Source organism: Colossoma macropomum, unplaced genomic scaffold (assembly GCF_904425465.1).
Source record: "Colossoma macropomum unplaced genomic scaffold, Colossoma_macropomum, whole genome shotgun sequence".
In the NCBI taxonomy this organism is placed as follows: domain Eukaryota; kingdom Metazoa; phylum Chordata; class Actinopteri; order Characiformes; family Serrasalmidae; genus Colossoma; species Colossoma macropomum.
This window is the reverse complement of record NW_023494792.1, coordinates 13,840,316-13,855,631: the sequence shown is the minus strand read 5'-3', so window position 1 is coordinate 13,855,631 and position 15,316 is coordinate 13,840,316. Positions and strand designations below refer to the sequence as shown.

Below are 15,316 nucleotides of genomic sequence, written 5' to 3'. Positions count from 1 at the left end.
CGTCACATTACAACCCCAAAAAAGTTGGGAAGCTGTGCAAAGAGTAAATAAAACAGAATGCAACGATGAGCAAATCATTTAAAACCTGTTTACTTTGAAAATAGTACAAAGAAAATATATCACATTTTGAAACTGAAAAATGTTGTTCTTTGAAAAAAATATACGGCCATTTTAAATTGGACGCCAGCAACATTTTTCAAAATAGTTGGGACAGGGGCATGTTTACCACTGTGTTGCATCACCTCTTCTTTTAACAACACTCTATGAGTGTTTGGGACCTGAGGAGACCAATTGCTGTAGTTTTGAAAGTGAAATGTTTTCCCATTCCTGCTTAATATAGGATTTCAGCTGATCAACAGTTCGGGGTCTCCTTTGTCATATTTTTCATTTCATAATGTGCCAAATATTTTCAACGGATGACAGGTCTGGACTGCATTCAGGCCAGTTTAGCACCCAGACTCTTTTACTATGGAGGCGTGCTGTTGTAATACGTGCAGAATGTGGTCTGGCATTGTCTTGCTTGAACTGTGTGCTGATAACAAGCTGGATGCTCCCTCTCCTCTTTATCTCAGAGGACGCGGCATCGATGATTTCCAAAAAGAATATCCAATTTTCATTAACTGGACAGGACACTTTTCCACTTCGCCTCATTCCATCTTAAATAAGCTCAGGCCCAGAGAAGCGTTTCTAGATCCTGTTTTTATATCATTTCATCTTTACTGATATGTGTAAAAAACCAGAACTGATAGGGGAAAAATAATTCAAACACCACAAATGAAGTCAGAGTCAGAGACCACTTGCTACAAAGCTGTTGTTGACAATTACAATTGTGGCCCAACCCTTTTGACAAACTGCCTTCAATTCCCCAAGGTTACAAAAGTCCCTTTGATGTGCTTACGAAAAAAAAAAAACTGTCAATGGGAGTCAGGTCAGGAGATGGCTAGGCCACGTAAGCACCTACACCTTTTCTGTAGAAACCTGTCTTGAGTTATTTTGACTGTATCAGTTTCTTGGTGTGATGAGATTAAAATTTCTCTACTATGTTCTTCTCATATATTCTTTCCAATAATTCTTCCTTGATGTGTAATGCTCCAGTGCTGTTTGCAGAGAAGCAGCTCCCATGATGCTCCCACCTCCATTCTTCACTTGGGATCTTATGCAAAACCCTTCTTTCTCCAAACCTGATGAGCTGAATTATTGCCAAAGAGTATATATTGTATAAATAAATATATTGGGTCTGAATATTTTTTTCAGTTCTAGTTTTTGAACATATCTTTATGCTTATGCTTAACAGATTTTAAACATATCTTTATGCTCATGAATACGCAATTTTTTGTTCATATTTAGTAAGTATCCTTTATTTTTTGAATAATGCCCTAAAATTTTGAATATCAAATTTGACTGAAATGCTCACTGACAAATTGCCTTAATTATTTTGAGTTCTGCTAACCTATGCTGGTTTACTATGTGTGTGTGTGTGTGTGTGTGTGTGTGTGTCCTGGGAGCCACTGGGAGAGTGCTGACAGTGGCACTTTTGCATGGAATAGATTGAATAATAATGTCAGTGCTCTCTCGCAAATGCATAGACGCACACACACACACACACACACACACACGCACACACTGTCAACCCTGTTTAAGGTGGAGTCACTGAGCTGACCATGTGGGGCAAAGAAATCCCCTCCAGTAGACTGCCAAATAGTGTGTGTGTGCTCACAAAGGAGAGAATCGCGGGTTTATCATCGTGAGTGCTTTGCTGTTTTAGCCTGTGTGCGTGTGCAGATCTCCTGTAGTTCGTGAGTAAATGGGTGTGGGTGTATGTGGCACTGAGTCAGAGAATTTGATGGGGGTGTGTGGCTTTACGAGAGAGGAAACAGACACAGAGGGAGGAGAAGGGAGGGAGCCATCTTTCTCTCCAAATGTGTACAAACACTGTGTGGATGTGGGTGTGTGTATGCATACTGTGCTAGCGTCTTACTCATGAGTGCCTATGAACAAACATGCACAAACAAATACTGAGGAAAAGGAAAGAGAGCACATCAGAGACAAGAATTAAAACACACATAGAAATGCATCTCTGGGCTCATCTGAAACTGCCGTTTAAAGTGACAGCTCAATGCTCAAATTCATCTATTTTTTTTTCTCCTTGTTATCAAATGTAGTCAATCAGGTAAGACGTGCGTGGTGTCTGAGTGTTGCTCTTTAGGTTTGCACTTGAGTTGATATACAGTACTGTGCAAAAGATCCATGCTGTTGTAATACGGGCAGAATGTGGTTTGACATTGTCTTACTGAAGTAAGCAAGGCCTTCCCTGAAAAAGACGTTTTCTGGATGACAGCATACATTGACAATGCCTGTATATACTGTTCAGCATTAATGGTGCCTTCACAGATACGCAAGTCACCCACACCACATGCACTAAAGCACCCCCATGGATGCTGGCTTTTGAACTGTGCACTGACAGGCTTGTTGGTCTTTAGCTTGGAGGACACAGTGTCAAAGATTTGCAGTCAGTCCATTTGATCACCTCAGTCCATCTTAAATGAACTGTGTTCACAGACAGTGGTTTTCAGAAGTGTTTCTGAGCCCAAGCAGTGATTTCCACTAAAGAAATTCAATCGGTTTTAATGCAGTGACACCTGAGGACCCAAAGATCATGGCTAGCAAATACTGTTTTTTGGCCTCATCCCTTGCATACAGAGATTTCTACAGATTCACTGAATCTTTTAATGATATTATGTATGGTGAATGATGAAATCCTTTCCTTTGCTTATTCTTATCGTTATTCTTGAATTGTTGCACTACTTGATCGTGCAGTCTTTCACAAAGTAGTGAACCCCTCCTCATCTTTACTCAGCCTCTCTGAGATGCTCTTTTTATACTCAATTATGTTACTGATCTGTTGCCAATTAACCAGGAGGCATTTTTTTTCTAGCATTACACAACTTCACCAGTCTTTTGTTGCCCCGGTCCCAACTTTTTTGGAAAGTGTTGCTGGCACCAAATTCAAAATGGGCATCCAAAATTTCTTAGTTTCAACACTTGATATGTTGCATTTGTACTATTTTCGAATAAAATAGGGTTTAAATGATTTGTACATCATTGCATTTTTTACATTTTGTACAGCATCCCACCTTTTTTAGGAAATGGGGTTGTATATATTGGACAAAAATATGAACAAAATTCAGATGTCATGACCGTTTCTACTACTGTTGCAACATATTTACACCACAAGCTCTGGAACCTTGATATCTTTAGCAATAAATTTGATCATGATTACATTTAAATGGGGACATTTACTGACTTACCTGTTTTCTTGCACATGTGAAGAGCATGTGTGTGTGTGTTTGTCTATGCACAGCTCTCTAGTGAGTAAAAGTCAACTTGTATTACACAACCCGTCTAATGCATCTGCACTAAGCCATGTACTACATATACAGATCCTTACACCTCACTGCTACTCAAAGCACTCAAACTTAACCCTAAAGCTGCTCCCAATGATCCTGGATGAAACATTCAGAATGTTTTCTGAATACTATGTATATCTATTGGGATGGACTGTATTGCAGACATGGCAAAGCTGTTACAACTGCTGTTTTAACAGTTCTAATAATTGTATTCAGAAGGAGCTCTATAGGTATTAACACCCTGTTATCAACTGTTTTGCCAATATTGTGTGAAAGCTGGCATATGATTAAAGCAACCACTGATAGAGAGCCAAAGAGCATCAGAAAGAGAGAGAGACCAAGAGAGAAAGTGTGTGTGTGTGTGTGTGTGTGTGTGTGTGTGTGTGTGTGTGTGAGAGAATGTGTGGATGTGAAGTATTCTGAAGAGAAATCAAGCTCGGCAGCCATAGGCTGTTATAGTACTAATGTATGTACTGAAGCGGAAAAGGCAATTGATAAACCAGCCTGCATGAAGACAGCCTAATTGCTTCACGAGCCTTCAAGCAATTCAGGTTTGAAGGCAAGGAAATATTATATTACACCCATGAAGCTCAGCAAATACCAACAATGCTGTCAGAGGCCTGAACGAAGTGAAGGTTAAGAACATAATCACTTATCAGAGAGAATAGAGAAACAGACACCATGACAGACCCAGAACAAGACAGTCATCAATTAATACACTGATGAGAGAGAGAGAGAGAGAGAGAGAGAGAGAGAAAGAGAGAGAGAGAGAGAGGTGAGTGTAAGAGAGTGAATGAGAGAAAGATAGAGAGAGCGAGAGGAACAGAGCGTGAGAGAGAGAATGGAATGGAGGTAGAGAAAAAGAATAAAAGAGACAGAAGAGGAGAGAGAGAAGGAGAGAGAGAGAGAGGGAGAGAGAGAGACGTGGTGACAGATTTCCATCTACTCAGCTCAGTGTTCTGACTTCACATCCATCAAGTCTCACTCTGAGCCTGAACTAGAGAGCAGTGAGCTGACCTGTACATAAAGCAGGTTGAGCTGGACAGGGTCACGGGAGTCCACGTTCTGGTCAGAGTAGAAAAACTTTCTCCTGAGCAGCAGCGTCTCACTCTCCTCCACTCCCTGCTCCCGGAACGTCCGACTGTGGTCCAGCCAGTTCACTGTAAACAACAGAGTGACCACTTACAGTGAGATGTGACTGATAACTGCCTAAAGCTGTGATTGTAATAATGCTTAATGTAAACCTTACTGTATGACCATACTAGAAATCATTAATGTAAGCCAAACTGAACATTTTCAAATAGGGAAAGGACAAAATTCAGTCAACGCAGCAATTTCAAGAATAACATTCTGCAACTTGAAGAACTTAATGTAGATGGATGTAGATGCAATTCAGATTTATTAAGACAATTTTCCACTTAATGTAACATAAAAAAGCATGGTAACACTTTATTTGGACAGCACCCAGTAGACGCTTATCTTGCTTTATACCTTAACTATCTTTACCTTAAGTTCACCTTAACTTTCTCTAACCCTAAACCTGATAATCTGAACCCACGACCGAAACCTAACCCTCACACTGGTCCTAATTTTAACCCTAATCCTAACACTGTTGAGAATCAACTGAGTTTTGATAGAAAGTTTGTTAATAACTCCAATATCGATGGATAATCTATTGAAGGCTCTCCAAATAAAGTGGGACCAAAGCATTTATATATCAGTAAATGATACCACATCTTTAACCCCTTAAATAGCCAGGGTCCACCGGCAGGCCCAAAGTTTTATTACACACTTCTAGAACCTAAGAATACCTCAGCCAGTTTGCACCGAAATCCCTGTAGTTACTGAATAATAAGCCTTACTATGTAATAAGCCTGGGATTTCGAGGGGTTAAATAGGCATGTAGGCATGCAGCACATAAGTTTCTTTTTTATCTATAGCTGCTGGGCTGACAGTGAAAGTTACACCTTTCCCTTTCTTTGTATTTACAAAGCCAGAAACACGGATGCAATATGCGAATATGTGAATTACTTGGTATATCTTTAACATGGAGTGTGAGTGTGTTTGTGTGTGTGTGTGTGTGTGTGTGTGTGTAAGTGATTGTGAGAGGGAAATGTCTGCCACATAAAAGTTAGACTCACAGTCATCGTCTGTGTGGAGCTTGGCTTTGAGTTTCTCCATCTTCCTCTCATCTCGGAGCAGCGTGCGCTCTTTCTTTAGTGTGCCCATGCCATCCTCCTTCCTCTCCTCGCCCTGCTCCTGGATCAACGAGTACTCCTCATAGTTTGTTATTCCTGAGAGGGAGACAAGGCAGAGTCATACAGAAGAAAGACAGAGACTCTTCCTTTACCTTCTTCACTCTCTCTTTAAAATCTGTTACTCTCATTTTTTCTCTCTCTATTTCTCATTTCCATAAGCTCTTAAAGCAACAGTTCAGCAAAATATTTCCCAAAATTTGCCCAATTTTTCATTTTTTAGTAGTCGTATACTTTGTCACACTTTAAATAGGCATTAGGCAGATGTTTAGATTTAACCAACATTTCAAGTTGATATCTGATTATGTACTTGTTACATATCATTTTAAGATGAAGCTAAAATACCTACATTTTATTAATTTTACTGTACTTCTAATCCTATATAAATAAATGTTATATTTTGCTGTAATACAAATCCAGTTGGATGTTGAATTCCCATTCACTACCAAAACAATAGCAGTAGCCATTTTAATGCCTTTTAATTTTTTCCAAGACATGGGCGCAGGCCAAAGAGGCAAAGTGATCTCAAGTGAAACAGAAAGCCTCTAAACAAACAGCAGATGATAAAGACATTTGCCAGAGACCCCACCCACCCCCATCTCCTCAAAACACACCCCACTTCACTCCAGCCCACCTCTGCTATAATTGAAATCTATTGCTGCGGGAACAGCTCAGTGGCGAGAGAGGAGGGGAGGGTGTGATGGAGCATTTCTAAAGCCAAGCTGTTTTTCTTCTTCCCAAACTCACACCTGGCAACACTAGAATTTCATGAGAACGCTCCATCAAAGAAGCAGAGGCTTCAGTTCTCTGCTCTCAGCATGCAAAAATCCATTCAGAGCACACAAAGAATTCAGATGAATAACAGGAGGCTGCATGGTAAGGAAGGAATAAATGCAGAACAGTGGGAGTGAGAACCACTCACCTATTCTACTGCAGATGGTGACCAGCAGCTCTCCCACTGTTTTGGAGTCATCTACCATGATAGTCTTGATGGCCCCATCAAGCATTTTAATCTTCTGCGGCCTCTGCTTCTTCTTGTACTCTAAAACATCCTGTAAAAGTGAAACAGAGAGAGCAAACACTGACAAACTCAACCAGGACAAACTAACCTAAAGGTTTATGCAAGCGCTCTTGAGACATTGGCTTCGATTCATTACAGTTGTGTGGAAATGACAGAAAAGAGTCCAGATGCTGGAATGACGTAGAAACTGTTCCGTGTCTGATTAATAAAACTGTCGTACAACACTGAAACAATTGACCGCAACTAATGAATCAGCTTTTTGCTGCGCAGAAACAAGAACCTAATTTAAATAATTTACAAAGGACAAGCCCCAATTATACATATAACTAATACATATAATTAATCACATACATATACTTTACATGAAAAATGTGCTAATCCATAGAGGTGTGAGTCAATAAAATGAAAGAACACAGCAGGTTCATGAGCCATCGGCTGTTCTCCATGAAAAAAGCCGCCCAGATATGGAAGACCCTTTTACATGCAAACATAGCATTGATGTCTTCTAGGACTGCTAAATCTGACATGATCGAGCATTGAAGCATTTCTATGTTTACATTTACTATTGATATACTGATGTTATGATGTTGTTTAAAAAAAAATGATGATTTAACTGCAAAACCACCTTTTTCCAGTCAAAATATTTACTGTCAAATTAAGACACACTCCAATAAGATTGATCAATATAGAATTCTGAACATGCTCATTTTATGAAGAAATCTGGCTGTATGGAAACTGAAGAATAAGTACCATTGTGAGGAATTTTTATCAGTGACTAAAGAAAAGGTGAACTAGAAAGATGTCTGAGCAGATGTACTAAATGTTCATATGCTAAACACTGTTGTGCTGTTACCCCATTCCGGAGCATGTAGTAATCCAGTGTACGTCCAGACTCTAACCAGATTCCTTTCCTGGGGTCATCATCTGACAAGAACAGACCATAATCTGAGGCTGGAATAGAGCAAGATGAAAATGTTAGTCACAGTGAGAGACCTCATACACTGGAATTAAAACCAGCCAACTATTTAGTTATTATTTATTTATTTATCTAACCCTTTTGTAATACACAATTCTTACACTCAAGGTTGCTTCATCTATTATATGATCACGTGCGCTCCTGCTTTCATACCTGCCAAACAACAACTGGATGCGTGGGTGACTATTATCAAAGAGTTTTGGATACAAATGCATTTCATTGATAAAACTAATGAAATAAACGTAGCTCTCAAAGCAAAACAACCCATTATTAGTTACTGAGGCTGATGACACCCCTCTGTGAATGTAACTGACATTCATGAGGAGAATTCAATTCATTGTGGCTCAAGGAGGCAATCAGATTGGCCATGCAGCACAGGGTGGTATAAATCTGGCCTGGAGTCTAATGAGTGTACACAGAGTAGAGAGGCTGCAGCCTCAGCCTAAACGACACCCCCTGCAGAGACAACATTACTGCCCACAGCCATGCACTCAGCAAACCTCAATAAACACTGAGCCCCCAGTGTTTGACTTTGAGACACTTTGATGACTGGAGTGGAGAGAGAACGAACGAGAGAGAGAGAGAGAGGGAGAGAAAGAGAGAGAGAGAGAGGGAGAGAGAAAGAGAGAGAGAGAGAAAGAGAAAGAAAGAGAGTGGTGGTGACACAGATTTTTATCTCCTCTGCTAGTTCTGCCTTCTCATCCATCAAGTTCACTTTGAGCCAGAATTAGAGAGCAGCCTTGTGCTGCCTATCAGCTCTGCTGCTCCAACCTGGGAGACAAATATCTACAGCCCACAGCCCCTTTAAAAAGGCTCATTTTGCTTGTTCGTACAAAGAAAAATAAAATTAAATATATATTTATATCTATACTGCTGATGAACACCTTTCTATAAGTGTATTCTGAATGTTAATTATAAAAACGGGTGAAAGTCATATTTAAATATAGCACATAAATGGTGGGAAGAACATCTATGATATTCTGTCTTCTTCAATCAGCCTAATGTCTATACAAAGGCTTGATTTGTGCACATTTGTTATTACACAGTGGGCTTAGCATAAAGCAGCTTGTGTTTCACAATAGCTAAAATACTACAGAGCTGTAATATGGATAAATAATAATTAATAAATACTGCAACATGGATAGAGCACTAGGGGTGAGTATACTGTAGCGTGTCATGTCTCACAATAGTTATCTCATCATATTGTCCCCACCCGAAGTTAAGTTTCGTGATTCTGTTGTAGTACACTACACTACATATGCCTTGCGACATATGAAAACCATATTATCGAATATTTACTATGCTTAAACATTGGACTTCTTAAACATAGAACATTCATCAGGAATATTGGTGATTGGTTAGAATGGTCTTAGGACCCAATAAACAATTTGTGATTGGTTAGAGGGCTCATTTGGATATTTCAGCCTTCTGCGATATCAGTATTTTGTAGGCCAATGTTGCGATAATAAATAGTAAATGATTTATTGTGCAGCCCCTACTTATTCCCATTGGAAAGTCGTACCTTGTCCAGTCTGTGCTTCAGGAACCCTCTCTCTGATGATGCGGCAAGCATCGTACACTGGGGTGGAGGGCTCAAACTGCATGGTCTTCACTACATTGCACTGCCGCACGCATATCTTCAGCGACAGGGCCACCATCTTGACCACTGTTCAAACAGGAGCACCCACGACAACACCTGTACAGATAAAACAGACCAAACTATTCACTATTCACATAAAAATAATGCCAAAAAGAATGATCAAAGTCAAAGAACAAACTAAACCATCCTATTATGAATTACTGCAATCTTGGAAGAACAGTGGCAATGACCATGATGTATTTTACCTGAAGAAATAAAAACACAAACAACATTACTACAACGCCCATCAGCAGTAAGATCTATGTGAACAAACCAGGAGAGCAGATATTTAGTTGAACTCCTGCTCGGATTATGGCAGTTTGTCTGCAGTGCCAGTAAGATAAGAGAATCCAAGCAGAGCTTTGTTAAAGCTTACTGTATCCATTTCTTTCTTCTACTTTGTGCTTCCTGCAGTATTTTCACAAGATTAACGGTGCACTGGTGCCCTTTAAAGGGTAAGAAAAGAAAAAAAAAACACTAAATTTCCAATGAGGTGTTTAGCATAAGCTCACTAATCCTTTTGGAATACCAAAAGTAATGCAACCTTTAAGGAAGAAGCAAAATTTTCCAGCACAGGTCTTACTAAGAAATGCCTTCAAAAGGCAGATGCTAGGGTTATTCCAAAGGTACAATTCTTACTCATAGTTATATTACCCAATCAGTGGTGCAGAGACAATATTGGACTGCTGATCAGTAAGGCTTGCAGAGGCTCTACAGGCTGAAACTCTTACAGTTAAAGGTATGAAAGCCAGTCTCTACAACTGTTTCCCGAAAAACACAAGGCACAAAGAGTGGCTGGATAAAACGGCTCAGTGTAACATAATGCTCTGTTTGAAGTGAGTAATGTCTATCTGACACGTTCCACTAGGACTGGAGGTGATTTGATAGAGGAGGAGAGAGGCGAATAATCTTCTCTGACAATGGATTAGTGCATGGACCACCCCACTGGCTGACTGTATCCATTCAGTGCCATCTCCTGCTGTCTCTTTATGCACATACACACACACACACACGTTGTTTTTATACCTTGTCAGGACAAAATATATAAAACACCACCATTCAAAAGTTTGGAATCACTGTTTTGAATAAAATAAAACCAAGTTTGTTGCAGATACATGTATAAAATGATGCTAATATGGTGCTAATATTCCACGGATTTCAAACCATATGGGAGCTGTAAAAAAAAAAAAAAAGTTGTAGATGATTCCATAACGATTGAGAAAGCTTTACAGCGTCGAGAGGGAATTTACAATAAAATGAATATCCACAATGCCTCATATTCAGAAACTAGTAACAAATTCTTGCTGATCAAACAGTCGTTCCTAGTAATTTCACCATAAATAGATCAATACATATTATTAATGAATAACATTTTTTACCATGTCATAACTTCTAGTTGTTCCCAAAATACTTTTAATTATGAAATAACCATCTATGATGTCTCTTTCATAACATCTCATAACATGTATAAGTTTTTGAATAGTTAATATGACATGTTATTCAAAAAAAAAATATATATATATATATAGTTCCTGTCTCATTAAATCTTATCAAAAGCTCACTTATTCCTGTTTTTTATATGTTTCCATCACTTGCTCTTTATACAGTGTGAACGTTTTGTGATAGATGGTCTATTAGAGCTGATCCAAAATGACTTGAAATGTAACAGGAATTAAAATAAAGAATGTTTTTCTGAATATACAATATACACTACACAGCGCTGCTGTCAGAAGAAAACCTTGTATCTCCATTTTGGTTGTTTTTCAGTTTTTGACATAATTTGAAAATGCCTGTTTATAAATATATAAAAAACATTTATATATTGGTGTCGGCAGATACGTCAATGAAAAAATTTCAGATAAATTGGATATCAGCTTTGGTCTAGAACTGCTGTATCGGTGCAACCCTATTAAATACATTTCACACACACAGTATGAAGAAGAGGTGATGTCTCTGCATGATTCCTTTACTCTAACTCAGACCCACAGGGGTCCTGTAGAGCCATTATATGCCAGATGTGAAGTTCAAAATCAACACCCCTGACGAAACCTCACACCCTGCTGGAACACAGTGGCAGACGGACGGTGCCACACATAGCTCAACCCTGATGTCTGCTGTGTGAGAGATGAGAGAGTTAAAACAGGAGTGCAGGATGTTCCCTCTGGAGTTCTAATCCCCCACCACCCCCTAGACGCACACTGCCCTCCCCCTTAAGCCCAACCTGTGTGACACAACTTCTCTGCTTTCCAAAATACTTTCAGACAGGCTGGAGACATTCCTTCCAGCTGCCTACCTACACTGTCTTCCTGTAATGTACGACTAGCACGCTTTGAGGGTGAAAGTCTAATCATTAAAAGAAAGATCATGAGATACACGAAAGAAAATGACATACTAGACAATAAAACATTTTAAAGCTTATACATCACCAATTAACAATGTGCAAAGTGCACACCTAAATCATCACATACTTGCCTCAAACCACTTCCAGTTGTTAGGTAATCTCACACAGACTTGATTATGTGTTTATATAAGATATTGTTGTCTATAAAAGAGGACATGCTGCATAGCTAAAAACAACCACACTTGAAGCCTGAGTTTTGTCCATATTTTTGTAGATAACAGTAATACAGTGTCAGAAACCACATAAGTAAGTCTGTTTGAGATTACTTAACAACTCAAAATGCTTTGAGGCAAACGTGTGATGATTTAAGCATGCAGCTTGTACAACGCTGATTGTTTTACCCATAAGTATCCCTTACTTGCTAGCTACATTAGTCTCGTAGCTCCAGTACAAAAGATGACTTCAACTTCATATGTCAAACATGTCTTGACTGATTGACTACATTTGGTGTACGGGAAAACTGTGTAAATTTTGCCCAAACTGTTTAATAATCTGACTGACAATTAACAACTATGCTGATGCTAATGCTAGCAATACATCAACCATGATATCATTGTTATTCATATCAAATATAAACCGGATGGCAATTGGATGGCTCAGTCTTTCAGGTGAGAGACCGCAGCTCTTGGCTTTTACTGAATACATTTAACACCGTATAACATACAAGTGGTTCAGGCTGACCTGTGTTGCATGTCTGGGTTACAATAAATATGTAGGGTTTACTGATTACCAGCAAAAATGTCGTTGTAACCTAAATTAAAGTATGTATGAATGTAATCTGATTACTATCTGTTATTTTTGGATTACTTGTCTTTTTAAAGTGATTTAATTAAATAAAGACAAGAGAAAAACAGTTTTAAATAATTTACACATAGCTTTTCAACAAGAATTTAACATAACACAAGGCAAACACAACAACTGCACTGTTTTATGAAACAGAATGATAGATTATAAGTGACTTAAATATTCTGCCTCACACATGGTCACTGAGGTCACATTTATAAAAACAGCCAAATCTGTGGAGCAATATATGGGAATATTTCAAACCTTATACCTGTATGGTATAATTTGTTTGAGTTTAGACATTTACAGTCATGAGCAGTGACAAACGTGACAAGTTCAGAAAACAAGGCCCAGACTAATTTTAAGAGGTGAATTAAAAATTCTGGTACACTGAGACTAAAACCTCTGATACTAAAACACAGGGAAAAAGTAACTGCTGTATCAATCAAAAGTCAAAAAATCAGTCTAGTATAAATCTTCTTTTGAGACCCTTCATCAACAATGATTATATACAGAAGTCATTGGTTAGTTACAAATAATGATAATTTACATTTTGCACATTACATAAGTTTACATTTTGCACCCATCATTCAAAAAGCTGTGAAGAAAAAAAAAACGTGAAAATGAAATCAACTTTGCCACTCACAAGGCTTTTTCACATTCCAGAACTGTTAATGTTAGTTCACTTCTGCATTAAAATGTAGCAAGTTAACATTTGCAAAGTTTTATTTATAGCCAAAGTATAGAATTTTATGTAGCAACAAATGATAATAAAAATGAACAAAACGTCCAGATCAGTTTGCTGCTGTAGAATCCGGAGTTGTGTAAATCCAGGGTAAATGACACTCAAAATGCTGCAGATCTCAGTTTTGCCAATCAAAATAATGCTCACTAAAAATTCTACAGATTGGCTGAATAAAAGATCGCAAACTACTGCTTGCGTGGGGGGATTCTTCAAAAACCTATCCTGGCAGCAAGTCTCTTCTCCCTCCGCTTCTTCCCCAAAATAAAAGCTCTGCAAGCCTACATGACGTACGTGACATATTTGACACTAAAATGGCAAATTTACGAAAGATGGCAATTTTGCGTACACGCACTTTAAATGCCATCCTGCATTTTTAAAATATACCTGTAATCTGATTACTCTCTCTTTAACGGTAACTGTAACGGAATATAGTTTCCTGTTTTTTATATCCTGATTATATAACACAGTTACTACCCAACCCTGTTTACATGCTTCTCCTCACGTGAGCATTACATTAGCTGCTCTTTTTGTCCAAGTGACTGAGGACAAATGAACAGCAGCAGCTAATCAGCCTCTGCTGCATCTGAGATAGACACCAAATCCATGACATCACACTCACAAAAAAGCATCTCTGCTTTCAAAGATACACATTAAAGTGGCTCTCTAGGGCACGCTCCTTAACCAGGGCAAAAAGACTCCGTCCACTGCAGGAGAAATATTAAGTTATGCTGTTATATCCTGCTGAAAAACCATTAAGAGGAGGTTTTAGGATGGGCACAACAACATATGAAGACTTGCTCTGTGAGGCTACTGCCATACACGTGGACAATTCAATTGGGCTGGGGAAAAGCAGGGGCCATCTGGAAGGGATTGCTGTGTGGTGATTCGCAGCAATAACAATAGCAGAGGGCACAGCCCTGGAGCCTCCATATGAAGTGCATGTGCATGTGTGTACGATCAGAGAGCACAGAACACTCCGTCCTTTCTGAGAGTCACTTCAAACCAGGTAGTGCGACAAGCTGCACAGAATAGAGAGGCTCTGTTTCAATACTACAACACACCCTCGCCCACTTCTGCTCAGCACTCGGGTGTGGACACAACCATCTAACACCTATACTGCACAAGTGGCCACTTGCGGCAGAAGGAGAGAAGCAGATTACTCAAACAGAACACCTCAGTGAGCTCATCGGTTAGCCATGCATATGTTGCAATGCAAAACGTTTCTGAGACGTTTGAAGATAACGTGCAAAAAACCTGTAAACAGAACTGTGGAAGAAGTAGAGCTGTGGAGTGATGCCTTTAATTTTGTTGCTGTTAGCCATGTAGCTTTTAGCATGCTAACTAGCCAGCTAGCAGGGGAAAGTGATGAAGATGTAACAGTGGCCATGTATAAGAGATAGAGTAGTTTGTAACCTAAAGCCCAGCAAATTTAATGTTATTGTTTTGAAATATTTAGCATTTCAAAGAAGTGCACGAGTACTTTACTTTGTTGGTCATTATTGTTGGGTTTGAAAAGGGAAATCTGTCAGGTCAAAAAGATTTTAGGGCAAGAATGCTGCCAAAGTCAACACTAGTGTTTGCTTGATCCCTCACCCCACAGAGGGGTCATCTAACACCCTTTACTTCAGCTAATAAAGTAATGGAACAGCCCTTAAGATGGCGCCGGAGATTCCCGGGGGAAATGATGAGGCCATGTGGATGAGGGCTTGTTAAAACCAATACTGAGACAGGCAGAGAGACTCTCAGACAGACACAGACTGAGACCTGAATAAATGAGTGAGAAACATAACGAGTGAAGATGCTTTCAGACAGGTGTACTGCACGATACAATTAAGCACTTAACATCCTGCCATGCTCTGTGGCATGTATAAAAATGAGGAATAGATCTAAGCAACTTTGCACAAGGGTTTGTTATCAGGATATGGAGCTCCAGAAACAGACTGCTCAACTGGCTAGTGTTTCAACAGGAACAGTGACTAAAGTGATGTCTGGATTCAGATCTATGGGAAAGACATCAGTAAATAGGGTTGAACACGCACATCTGACAGCTGTGCTTCTTGTGCATTAGTTGGTATGTAAAGAAAAACAG

General features: G+C 39.1%; 1 protein-coding gene across 1 annotated transcript in view; it reads right to left on the bottom strand.

Moving 5' to 3' along the window:
- tln2b (talin 2b) overlaps positions 1-15,316 on the bottom strand; it is a 148,631-nt gene that overhangs the window by 75,560 nt on the left and 57,755 nt on the right. The window contains 5 exon segments of the mRNA XM_036576080.1: positions 4,425-4,567; positions 5,549-5,701; positions 6,585-6,714; positions 7,537-7,634; positions 9,182-9,355. Coding sequence (XP_036431973.1) covers positions 4,425-4,567; positions 5,549-5,701; positions 6,585-6,714; positions 7,537-7,634; positions 9,182-9,317 — 660 coding nt within the window. The 5' untranslated portion in view covers positions 9,318-9,355.